We start from the raw sequence: 13702 nt of genomic DNA on the forward strand, positions 1-13702 counted from the left end.
AGGTGACCAGCTGGTTTTGTTTGAATTACAGCTATTATATCTGTAATTCTTTTCTCTGGGAACAGTTCTGATTCTTCAGAGGAGGATCTTTTAATCCCTTTCATTAAGGAGATGACTTTGGCTTCCGAAGTTCTGAAATTAAGGGAAAATGGCAGCGTTGGGGAGGGAGACGTTTCCCATCATTTGGCGTGCAGATTCTCCCTCACTCCTTGTTCACAGCAGGGTGCGTCACCCTTGTCCTCCTGTGAGCCTCATATCCCTATATTTGGAGCTTCTCTGACTCAGTGTCTTCGTAGAACACACTTCCAGTTTCTGTGGAAGTCGGGGAGAAATAATTACTTGTCCACACAAGACAGGGGTGAGAATCTGGGTCCGTATATCTTTTTAATTAAACATGATTTTAGCCCCTCTTTATCCCCTTTCTCTGGAGTTTCTGTTATCCTGAATTGCCAACATTTTCTGGGATTTTGTGAGAGCAAAATGACTTCCTGATGGCCTCTTGTCAATCCCTCTCTCCATATATTTAAGTTTGATCTTCTTCTTCTCTATGTAATGTTATCATTTTTCTTCCATCTGCTTTCCGTCTTCAGATATTGTGATTCAAGTTACAGAAAGCTGAATGTAATTTCATTAATAATAGAGGACAATTTTTCTGGTTCTTGTTATTTGGGGACATGATCTTTCTTGGAGAGGAGAGGGTTGAAATACCTCTGTCTGTCCTCTTTACCTGGAAGTCCTCCATTTGCCTTAATGATTTTTCTAAATTGTGTTTGCAGAATATATAATTTCTCAAGCTCTTTATCTTTTAAAAAAGATTATATAAATTACTCATCAAAAGTGTTACTTAATTACAGTCTATAATTGCATTAGCATCTTCTAAATTGTACCCTAACATACATAAATAGAAATGAGCTTGTAATTAAGCACTCAACCTTGATAAATCATAATCATATTAAAATTTATATGGGTAAAATAGAAAAAATTAAATAGATATAACTTGAAAATAAACTGTTCTGAGATATATATATATACATCTATAGCTATAGCTATAGATACAGATATATAGATATATGTTTTTTCTTCTCTTTTAAAAATCCTCATCTGAGGTCATGCTTATTGATTTTAGAGAGAGGGGAAGGGGCAGACAAAGGGGGAGAAATTTCAATGTGAGAAACATCGATAGGTTGCTTCTTGTATGCTCCCTGATCATGGACCCAACCTGCAAACTATTTATGTGCCCTGACCGGGAATCGAACCCACGAACTTTCACTTTGCAGGCTGACACTCTAGCCAACCAAGCTACACCAGCCAGGGCGATTTTGATATCTATATTGTCAAGTAAAAAAAAAAATCGCCCTACTTTTGCAAATCAACAACTTATTCCCTGGTTGAGGTGACTATTTTATTTTATTTTTTAAAAAATAACATTTATTTTTTAAAAGTTAACAAGTGCAGCCCTGGCTGCTGTGGCTCATTGGATTGAGTGGTGGCCTAAGAACCAAAGAGTCACTGATTCGATTCTTAGTCTAGGGCACATGCCTGGGTTGTGGGTCAAGTCTTCAGTAGGGGGCGCGTGAGAGGTGACCATACATTGATGTTTCTCTCCCTCTCTTCCTCCTTTCCACTCTCTAAAAATAAATAATTAAAATCTTAAAAAAAAAATTAACAAGTGCATATAATAGGAAACTGAAAAACACAAGCAAAGGACAAAGCCATCTATAACCACAGTTTATAGTTTGACATGTCCTAAGCTACACAACTAAGCTTCCTTTTTTGTGTAATTAAGATTGTAAAGTTACAAATCATGCTTTTTTAACACATCATGAATATTTACCATTTCAAAGTCTCAAAACTATATGAGTATGACTGTTTTATATTGCTGGAATTATTTAACTAAAACATTTTGGACAGCAGGTTGCTCAGCATTGAAAGTTTTTGTTTTTAATGCAAAGTGTATTTTTTCATAGTAATTGCCCTTTCTGTATATATTGTTTGAAAACAATGTCTCTGTAATATTGAGACAAAAGGTATTGAAGCACATTGTAAATTAGGTCTTAAAAGTATAATTAAGTAAATTTTCACAATAATAAGGATTATTTATCCCACACTAGCCAAGAAGGCAATGATAAACCTCCTTTAAAGAAAGAGCCTTAAAAAATTCACTCTTTCAAAGTCCCTCCACCCTCCACTCCTCTGACAACCATCAGTTTGTTCTATGTGTCTATGAATCTCTTTATATTTTGTTTTTTCATGTTTTTTTTAGATTCTACATGTAAGTGAAATCATATGGTATTTGTCTTTGACATATTTTACTTAGCATATCCTCTAGTTCCAACTTTGGAAAAAATGGTGAGATTTCATCCTGATTTATGGCTGAGTAATGCCTTATTGCATTTATATACCAAATTTTTATCATTTTATCAATGGACAGGTTGCTTCCATATCTTAGCTCCTGTAAATAATGCTTCAATAAACACAGAAGTGCATATATCTTTCCATAATAGTGTTGTGGATTTCTTTGAATAAATACCCAGAAATGGGATTGCTGGATTGCATGGCAGTTCTACTTTCAATTTTTGGAGGAATCTGCATACTGTTTTCCATAGTGGTTGTACCAATTTACATTCCTACCAACAGTACAAGAGGGTTACCTTTTCTCTACAATCTCACCAACACTCTTTGTTTGCTGCTTTTTTTTACAATAGCCTGTCGGACAGAAGTGAGGTAATATCTCATTGTAGTTTTAATTTGAATTTCCCTGATTAGTGATGTTGAACATCTTTTCGTAAGCCTATTGCCATTTATATGTTTTCTTTGGAGAAATGTCTCTTTAGATTATCTGGCTGTTTTTGATTGGATTGTTTATTATTTGATATTCACTTGTATGAGGTCTTTTTATATTTTGGATATTAACCCATTATCTGAAATATCTTTTGTAAATATCTTCTCTCATTTAGTACATTGTCGTTTATTTTTTGTTTGTTTGTTTTTTGATGATTTCCTTCACTGTGCAAAAAGTTTTCTGGTTTGATATAGTTTCATTTGTTTATTTTTAATTTTGTTTCCATTGCTTAAAATGACAGATCCAAAAAAATACTGCTAATGTCAATGTCAGAGTTTACTGCATATATTTTCTTCTAAGAATTTTATGATTTCAGGTCTTACATTTAAGTTTTTAATCCATTATGAGTTTATTTTTGTATAATATATAAGAAAGGGGTCCAGTTTCATTCTTTTGTCTGTAGCTGTCCAATTTTCCCAACACCATTTATAAAAGATTATCTTTTCCCCACTTATATTCTTGACTCCTTTGTCACGGATTAATTGACCATATAAGCCCGATTTATATCTGGGCTCTCTATGTTCTTTCACTGATTTATGTATCTGTTTTTGTGCCAGTATCATACTGTTTTACTCACTCTTGCTATGTAGTATAGTTAGAAATTAGAAAGCATGATGCCTCCAGCTTTGTTCTTCTTTCTCAAGATAGCTTTGGCTATTTAGAATCTTTTGTGGTTCCACAAAAATTTTAGGATTGTTTTTTCTAGTTCCATAAAAACTGTCATTGCTATTTTCGTAAGGATTGCATTGAATTTGTAGATTGCTTTGTAGTATGGACACTTAAAAAATATTAATTCTTCTATTGCATGAGCATGGGGTATATCTTTCCATTTATTTGTGTTGCCTTTAATTTCTTTCAATAGTGTCTTATATTTTTCAGAGTACAGGTCTTTCACCACTTTGGTTAAATTTATTCCTATATTTTATCCTGTTTGATTCTTATTGTAAATGGGGTTATTTTCTTAATTTCTCTTTCTGATAGTTTTTTTATTAATGTAAAAAGTGGAACATATTTCTGTTTATTTAATTTTGTGTCCTGCAACTTGACTGAATTAATTTATTTGTTCTAACAATGTTGGTAGAGCTTAGGATTTTCTGTATATAGTATTACACCATCTGCATATAGTGACAGTTTACTTTTTTCTTTCCAGTTTGCATGCCTTTTATTTCTTTTTCTTGCTTAATTGCTGTGGCTAGGACTTTAAATACCATGTTGAATAAAAGTGGCCATAGTGGGCATCCTTGCCCTGCCTGGTGTGGCTTACTTGGTTGGGCATTGTTCCACAAAACAAAAGGTTGCCAGTTTGAGTCTCAGTCAGGGCACTTGCCTGAGGTGTAGGTTTGGTCCCTGGATGGGGCACATATGAGTGGCAACCAATCGATGTTCCTCTCCCTGTCTTTCTCCCTCCTTTCCCCCTTCTCTAAAAATAAATAAATGAAATATTAAAAAAAAAGAGTGGGCATCTTTGTTTTGTTTCTGATTTTAGAGGAAAAGTTTTCAGTTTTTCACCACTGATTATGATGTTTGTTTTGTGTTATATAAGATGTTTACTACATTGAATTATGTTCCCTCTTTATCCACTTTGTTGAGAATTTTTTTTGGGGGGGGGACAGATACAAACATTCAATATATAAAACACAATTTCACTGTCATACAGCTGCATATATTGAAGCTGAAAGGAAAAACTCCTCCTTGGCTGAATCTTACTTTTGAAAGGCTTTTATATTTTCCTCAGGACATTAATAGTCATTATAATCAAAATCAGAATAAGTCAATTAAAAGTTATTTCTATAATAATCAAATACTTGTTTTGAAAGAAATCACACATATCATATTTAAATATTATATATCTTATATGTGCAGCATCCTTTATTATATATATTATAGTAATCCTTCTGACCCTATTAGTTTTTTGTTTTTTTATTTTGGGCTAAATAAGCTATCTAAAAATATTAAACATAAATATTTATTTCCTCTCTATTGTTTATTTATCATGAGTATAAAAGTAATAACATTAAATTTGGGAGATTTTGAGAATATTGAAAATAATAAAGAAAATTATTATTATACAATATATAGAGCTAGCATCCTTTAAAAAATACATATTAGCAAAATTTCTTCCCATCCTCATTTTGCAGTTTTTACATGGTTGATATCACACTGCAGAGTAAGAAGAGGCTCAATGTACTGAGTACTTCTTAGGTGCCAAACAACCTGCTAAGTGCTTCATATACATAGTGTCAATGTGCTATGAACCATGTATTTTTTATCCACTTAATAGATGGAAATACTAAAACTCGTTAGTTGCCCAAGGTCACACAGCCAGTAAGTGGCTGTTTGTGTGTGGAAAGGACCAGGTCGTGCACCAAGGCCAGGTTTTACTTGCACTGGGGTTGAGAGAGGATCAGCTAAAGTCTCAAAGCTCCCAGAGATCAGCCTGCACCAGCAGACTTTCTGTTATACTTAATCACTAAACTAACCTCTAGCTCTATTCCTCAGCAGCCTGGCTTAAGCTCCACCAGGTGGGGCAAGAGGGATTCCTGCAGACGGGTCAATTGCTTCCCCCAGTACTGATGCCACCTGGAAGGGAGCACATTGCCCAAGAAAGATGGCTTGTGCAGTATGGGAAAGGACTCAGCACAGAGGTCCTGGCAGCTGACCTTTCAGCTCTCTCCCCAGAGCCACCAACCCCAGATTCTCCTCATGCGTCTCTGGTCTGCTTTGCCCTCCCTCTGCTGGAGCCCAGGGTAAGTGGCTGCAAAGAAAATTTTGTGCTGGCTCTTTAAGAGGCTCTCTATGTATCTAGCCAACTCTCCCTGTTGGACAGAAACCGCACTACATTTCATAGCCAGATGTTATTTGGGTTCCTTTCCCAGTTTTGGTGCTTTAGACTGGGAACACCAACTTGGGGTTTAGGCCTCATTCTTCTAAGGGGGAGCACCTCCGGCCCTGGCTGCTCAAATATCCCTCTGGAACTTCAGCTGCCACCTGTGGGAGCCCTGCCAGCCCTCTTGAACCTCTGCACTTCCTACCAGTCTTGTGGTGGTGGTGTGGTTTTTTTCGTCTGTCCTTGGTTATAAGGCTTCTCTCCAGTCAGTGTTCAGTCGGTTATTCAGGATGATTTTTCTATAATTTAGGTGTAATTCCAGTTTGGTACTGGGAAGAGGTTAGTGTAGCTTCTAATTACTCCTCTGCCATCTTGCATCTCTCACTATTTTACTTACCATTGTAACTAATTTTTCATGGCTTTAGCAAATCATTGCAAATATATAAATGAAAATTTCAAAGCTCCTGTATTATTAAGTTCATCTCACTGAAAACTTGTAGTCAACGAGTAACAATATTTCAAAAATCTTTGCAAATTTTAGAGCAAAAATGAAATATTGTTATTCAAATTGAAATGTGTTTAGGTCAGACCAGTGTGGCTCAGTTGGTTGGTCATCACCCTGTAAAACAAAAGGTCTCCAGTCAGAGCACATGCCTGGTTGCAGAGCACATGCCCCATGGGGGCATGTACAGGAGGCAACGAATTTATGTTTCTCTCTCACACTGATGTTTCTCTACTTCTCTTTCTCCCCACCCCCAATAAATAAATAAATAGATGAGAGACATTTTAAAAAAACAAATTAAAATATATTTGATTACTAGAGACTTTGAATGTTTTTATATGCTTATTAAACATTTGTATTGCTAAAGAAATATATTTTTCAAATAAGCACAATGCAAACCAGAAACTACAAAGGGACTGTTGGGATCAAACACAGTTATCACCTTATTGGTTCTTGTTAAAGAGGGAGGTGCATTACATGAGGGTGTTGGAAGACATTGTGGAAATATCAGAAAATATTTAGATTTCTTTCATTATTTCAAATAAAACTAGTTTAACAAAATTAGTAAATGTATTCATTTTTGCCTGATATGATTTGTTGTACTAATGGAGATACAAGTAGTAATTAGTATTTTTGTTTTATATATAAATTATTTGTTTAAAATTCCTAAAGATAGTTGGATCTAAGACTGTAAAAATTCTCTCCTTAAAATCTTGTTCACATCATTAATTTGTATAGCTAAAGAAAAACAGTAAAAGAAAAAAGCATTTATTAAATAAACATAAATGTCATCTAAACCCTTATTTGAAATTTCACAAAATCAGGGATTAATGTAGTTTTAATGCATTTCCAATACCTGGTTATTCTGATTTCCTCTCTAGCTACACTACTTTCACTAGAATCTATTTAGTACAAGAGTTAGACTCACTGATGCTTAGTTTGTTTTATCTAGTGACATTACCTCAGTTATTGTCCTAGGCAAATAATTTTCTTGAGAGTAAATCTAATTTTGGTTTAATGCTCCTCCAAGTAATTTTAAATCATTTTCTATATATCTTGACAAAGGTAATTATGCAATTAAAAAAATTATGGATATATTACTATGATATGTAGAGACAATATCATTTCCAAAAGACATTACATTTTTAGTTGGTGTTAGTAAAAAATGACTGAAAGTTACAAGAATATGCCACAGTAATTTACTACCTATAAACCACAGAAGGATAAAGAGACACATGGCTGATAGACTTGGGATTTTGTGACTTGAGAGGTGAGTAAATGGGCAGCAATGTTGTGCTACCTTACACATCCTGCCTGGTGTCTTGTAACACAGGCACTGTCTCATTTCACGGGAGAAGCTTTAATCTTTACCTCAATGTTTGTGTACAACTTAAACGACACATAAATATATATTTAATTTGACTTTACTAGATTAGATGTCTTCATTTTCCTGAATTTCCTTATAAAGAGTTACCTTATTAACAGTTTTCTTTTTATGGGCTTGGCTTGAAAGAACCAATCTAGTTCTTGTCTACAAAGGAAACAAATTGCGTACTTTTTAGATGGTAAAAAACAACAACAAACCCTAGAAATTTTAAGCAGTTGATACTTAAGAAATGACCTTCATTGGAAAAAAATTGTAAGTACTACAAAAAGGCTGAGCTTATGAAATTCAACAGGAGTTCCAGCTAGAGGAGCCCATTGTTTATGTGGACATAGAGTTGAAAATACACATTAGGACAACCTTCCTAGAAAGTGATTCCTAGAAAGCAAATGTATCAAAAGTCTTTAAACATCTTGATGCACAAGATATCCATCACTGTACTGTAACAATTATATTGTAATGACATGAAAAAAGGAAGTGATTAATTACTAGGGAAAAGGTTTGTGACAATGTTCAATTAAAGCAGGATCAATATAATATAATCTCAATGATGTTAACGCGTGAGTAAATATGCATTGGTATGTGTGCATAAATATCTAAAGAGCAAAGATTTTTAGCAGGTACAGGTATCTATCTTTCAGTAAAGGAAGTACTGGCGATTCTTCTTAATATTATTATGTATTTTTCTCACTTGAGCATATAGTCCTATAATAATAAGGAAAAAAATATTTCAAACAAATACAAGGGACAGCAGCAACACTAACATCATTGGTGAAAATCAAATTCCACCAGAGCACACAATCTTGGCTTTAAATGAGCTGGCACAATCATACATCTTAGGCCTTTTTAGTAATATCAAATAATAATAATTTGGTTTTAAAGTTTTAGAAACATGACTAATATATTTTTTGTCTCTTGGAAGCTAAAAATACATGCAGATATCAAATAGTAGCTGAAGTAAATATTACCTTAAGGTTACTCTAGTATCTACACATCACTAATAAACTGTGTTTTTCAATTATCTTCTTTGTTTTTCTTCTCCTTCATTATCTCTTGAAAATGTACAATAAATCAAGGGAAGTAATTTCATTAGCATTCATTCATTCATTCATTCATTCAATTAATAGCTATTTTTTAAGCACTTGCTATGTGTCAAACATTGTTTTTAGGCACTGGGGATTCTGCAGTGAGGAAAATAAAGTTCTTGTCTGGTTGAAGAACAAATGTTATCTCTATCATGTAATGATGAAGTTTTATGAATAAAATAATATTAACTCATATGTTATGCTATAGAGATAATAGAAAATAAAAATTATAAATTTTTTTAGCAAAGAATATAAAAGTATCTCCTTTTCAGGGGTGCCCAAACTTTTGCTGTCTCTGCGACACACTGGAAGAAGAGTTGCTTGGGTCACACAATAAATACATTGTAACATGTAATAAAAAAAATAACCTCATAATGTTTTAAGTAAATTTAGGATTTTTTGTTAGGCTGCATTCACAGGAATCCTGGGCTAAATGTGGCCCACAGGCTGAAGGTTGGACACTCCTGGTAGTTTAAGGTATATAATTTTTCTTATTTATTTAACTAAGGAAATTGAAATTGCTCATTACTTACCCCAATATTAAACATTCCTGTAAAATACTCCATATTTGCTTGAATAAACCAAATGTTGCTTAGGCCTAGCTCATCACTTCTCTTCTTAGCACGAATTAATGATAATTCCTTGTTTTCTATTAATGTAACCTAGATTTCACCCAGGAAACAAAGTACATTTAGGAACATAATTCAGACATTAGGGCAAACTATTATTACTGTATTTCATAGCTTTAATAATATAGACTATATTATACGGATCCCTAACTTGTGCCCAGAAGTACACCGGATGACATGGTACAAAAATGAAAAAGGTCCTTGAACTCTAAAAGCTTACAGTTGTAGTGGTATACATGAAACCAGCAATTGTAATACAGTGATAAGTGCTTAATAAAAGACATATAATATGTTATTAGAGCACCTAGACTTGATCACTAAGGCAGGTTTTAGTCAATTAATGTAGAAAAGTAACATATTAACTGATGTTTGAACAGTGAATAGAAATTAACTGGGGCACTGAAGGAGTGTTTCAGGCAGAGAGAAACATCTATGAAGGCTCCAGGTGAGGAACATTCTGTGTGTTTGAAGAACTGAGAAATTGGTATTGCTGGGGCATGGTGCGTGATGGTGATAGCGGGGGTGGAGGGCGGGGTGTGGAAGGTGGGCACCCGGCTGGAGAGGCAAGAGGAGCCAGATCATGGGAGATGACAGAAGTTTCATTGCTGCAATGTGTAGTATGGATGCGTGCGGGTGAGGCAGAAGGCAGTGCAACCGCCAGGAGCCTCTCAGTAAGCCAGGCCAAGGCCGATGGGAGAGGATCGTTGGTTTGGATGGAGAAAAGTGGGCTGAATTAAATCACTTTAATCACTACCATGCCTAGTTCCACCCCAATTCTGTCCTCAGGCTTCATGGAAAAATTCTGGATCCTTTTGTATAAAAAAAGCCTGTCAGGGTATACTTGGTATCAAAGGCTCTCTACTCTTTATTTTAGCCAAGATTTCCCCTTTCCAGTCCGAATGTCTCTGTTTCCAGGGGAACTGTTACGGAGGGAAAAAAAGACACCATATCCCTGATGCTGTTTCCCCAGGATTCTACTCTGTGAGCTTTCTTCCTCTAACTCTAACCATACTACTGTTTCTTTTATAAATAACAAAATAGACACCTGCCTGTTTCTCCCTGGAGTCCTTGTTTATTTGATCCCTTATTTTCTAAGAAAGTAAAAGAATAATACCATTCCTCCAACTGTCATTATTCTATTTTTACATGTCATTTGTGCCAGTCTATGAGTTCTTCCACATTTCTTCTCTTGGGAGTGCAGCCACACTATAATTATTTTGCAGTTTTTAGAGGCTCACAAGCAAAGAATGTGCCCCAGTTCAATTGTAATTTTTTGAAAAAGTGATATCAAACTCTAGATTTTTATGTTAAAAGATGGTTACTGTGAAAAAATGATTTAATATGGCAGAAGACTAAAAATAGCACAAACTTCTTATAAATGGTGGCAACAATTTTATAAATTATGGTACCTTTCCTTAAAACATACTATGTGGTCATATTTTAGTGATATTTTAATGACAATACTTAAACATTTGTGATATAATATTGACTGAAAACAGATAACTAAAATTGTATTTGCACTTTTAGAATTTGCAACAATAAGCATCCTCAAGGACACTGACATTGAAAACAGGGAGAAAATCATCTGATTGATCAGTGTGGTAGATTGGGGTTTATTTTATTTCTTTAAAAATTTTTGTTATTGTTACAATTTTGATGCAATGAATAAAAATCAAGTCACCAAAAGAATATGCTTTACAAGTTTCAGAAGCCAGTATTTCCAGTAAAATATTATGTTGACAATTTAACTGGTTTTATCATTATTCTATTTAACAGTGGAACAGTTATTTATTTTTTAAGTTATTTTAAAACATAACTCTTTTATAAAAGTTGAAAACTGTTGTGATCCTACTTCACATTTTTTTTTCTTAAAATTCTGAATATCAGAAGTTTAGATGAAAGAAAAAAGAAAATTTGTGTTCCACGTAGTTGACCCAGGTAAATGATTATAAACTCAGAGAGCAGGGATAAGCCAGACTCAGCTAACTGTGTCGTGTAGTTTTCCAATGTTTTCTTTCATCCATTAATCAGACTTTACCTGGCATAATGGCAGCATATGAGCAAGCACAATTCCAACATGACCCTGAAAGAGGCAGAAAAGGAAACAAGTTACCGTTCATCCCTAAGGCTTCTGCTATTTCAAAAACAACAATCTTGTCAAATAAACGCATGGCCTTGAATGTAATATAAAGTCACATAGTCTTGGAAAAGCTAGAGAGAATATGAAGAGGTATCATACCCCTCCGCTGCAGAAATCCACAATTCTGTCACCAGGTTTGGCCTGATTTGTCACCATATACACAAGGTTGTTTAACTGCTGCTGCTTCCTCAAGGCTCGATCACTGGACATTTTGCCTGGAAAAGACAAGAGATGAAAAAAATGAAACATGTATTGTGCAGGACTGAGAAGGCAGTCATAGAATACACTACCAGCATACAGGAAGAGGGAAGAATAGATAAATGAATAATAAATTCCATATAACCTGCTAGGAGAAGACTAGAGAACTAGAATCCAGAAATGAACTCTAATTTGCTTATTTTTACTTTTAGTCATATCTAACTTTTCTTTCAATAGCCACTGACAGAAAATCTATGAAAAATGTCTTGTAAAGAGATAAAACAGTAACTGAAACATTAAGTTCAGAGTCACAAATTGTTCAATAAACTGGATGAATGAAAACAGTAATGCCTCACTCTATGCCTCTCATAGACCTATTGTAAAAATTACCTAATTTTAGCACATTGCCTAAGTTTCCTTGGAAAATTGAGATCTATGGTAAATAAAAACTTTAAAAAAAATTTAACTGGTACATCCTGAATTTCAATTCTTCTGGTTAGGATACTTGGAACATAGGTGTCACATTGTCTTAAATATGTCAATGGTTATTATATTTGGAGAGAAAATGGATTTTCCCATTTCTGCTTTGAAGCTTTTTCCTCTTGAGTCAGACACAGAAATTTAATGCAATTAGAGATTAAAGATAGGGCATTTCCAAGTATGAAATGCCTTGGGCCTAACAGCATGAAAACATCTGAACTTTCAAAAGCCATTAGTCAAGCCCATGAATATATCTTCAGAAGAATGAATGAAATTATTTGTTTTTACATGTTTCAAATGTATTTTGTTATAAGAGCAAGAGTAAGAAAATGTAAGAGAGCAGATTTCAGTGATACAGATGAAAAAAAGATAATGTTTTTCACTTGATCAAATATTATTTACAGATACCAAGTTTTCTCTGCCCCATTTTCAGAGAAAAATAGCATGTTTTTTTTCCTGTTTTTCTCTTCTTTCTGATGTTACTAAAATAAAAACATTGGGAAACTTTTATTTTAGGAAAGAATAGAAAATATGGATAGAAATCTATAGAAGAGAAAAATCTACATAATCTCATAATTTAGAGGTATATTTTTATATATGTTCTCCTAGTCATGTCCATAAATTCACAATTTTTTAGACAGCTCATAAAATATTAGAAATCATTCCAGGTCTATGCATTTGTTTTTATACTATACATTTTAATAGTTACATAGTATTTCATTCATTATATATACCATAGATGTGTAACCAATTTCCTGTTATAATGATGTGGTCATCATCATACAGCTGAATTGTTGTGCTCATTCTCAAATATTTAGCATGTCCATATGTGAATTTCAAATGTGGAGACCTTTTATGTTAATAGTCTGGTGGCTCCATTTGTGAAGATAACTTAATGTAGCTCTAAAAAGAATTATTTTCATTTTTTTCTAATAATGTAATTGTTAAAAATTTAAACACAGAGTAAGTGAAAGCCTCTGTCATCCTACCCCTGTGGGTAACCATTCATAAGAGATTTCATGACAATTTTCAAGCATATAGCAAAGTCGAAAAAATCTTATAATGAATATTACTGTAAACTCCACCCTAGATTCTGCCCTTAACAAATAACTATAATTGGTTTATCACACTTGTATTCATATATCCACCCCTCTATCCATTCATTCATATATCCAATTTATTTTTTACGGCAATGCAGTCTTGCTTTAGAGGAGGAAGAATAAGAACAAGAATGGGGAGGAGGTGTGGGAGTCATAATGCAAAAATAGAAAAATACTTTGAACCCCTTGGGAGGGCTAGAATCACAAATGCTGCTATTACAAGAGCCACCACACAGCAAGGAATGAGCACAAGCATTTTAGTCTGTGTTCTGTTTGTAGACTTCTTAACAATTCTTCACCAAAGGATTTTCATAATAGAAAGTCAGAGGGAATTATCTTTTGTTAAGAACAAGGTGATAAGAAAATTTTTTTTAATGGAATATCTAACAAGTTCTCTACCATATTTCTATTCATTTAGAATGACCTAAACTTTCTTAGTTCTGTTTCAAGAGCAAATGTTGATGAGGATCTGTTTTTCTCACTTAAGACTGCGTCTTTGCATGTGAAGAATCTAT

General features: G+C 34.0%; 1 protein-coding gene across 1 annotated transcript in view; it reads right to left on the reverse strand.

Annotated features, from left to right (window-relative positions):
- The window catches only part of GSTCD (glutathione S-transferase C-terminal domain containing), a 137391-nt gene that overhangs the window by 25357 nt on the left and 98332 nt on the right, over positions 1–13702 (reverse strand). The window contains exons 6-8 of the mRNA XM_054591661.1: positions 11509–11624; positions 11308–11352; positions 9174–9302 (exon numbers count right to left, since the gene is read on the reverse strand). Of these exons, the coding sequence (XP_054447636.1) occupies positions 9174–9302; positions 11308–11352; positions 11509–11624 (290 nt within the window). The remainder of the gene's footprint in view (positions 1–9173; positions 9303–11307; positions 11353–11508; positions 11625–13702) is intronic.

Source organism: Pteronotus mesoamericanus, unplaced genomic scaffold (genome assembly GCF_021234165.1).
Source record: "Pteronotus mesoamericanus isolate MK-2021 breed Mesoamerican mustached bat unplaced genomic scaffold, CSHL_Meso_final scaffold_232, whole genome shotgun sequence".
NCBI classification, from domain to species: domain Eukaryota; kingdom Metazoa; phylum Chordata; class Mammalia; order Chiroptera; family Mormoopidae; genus Pteronotus; species Pteronotus mesoamericanus.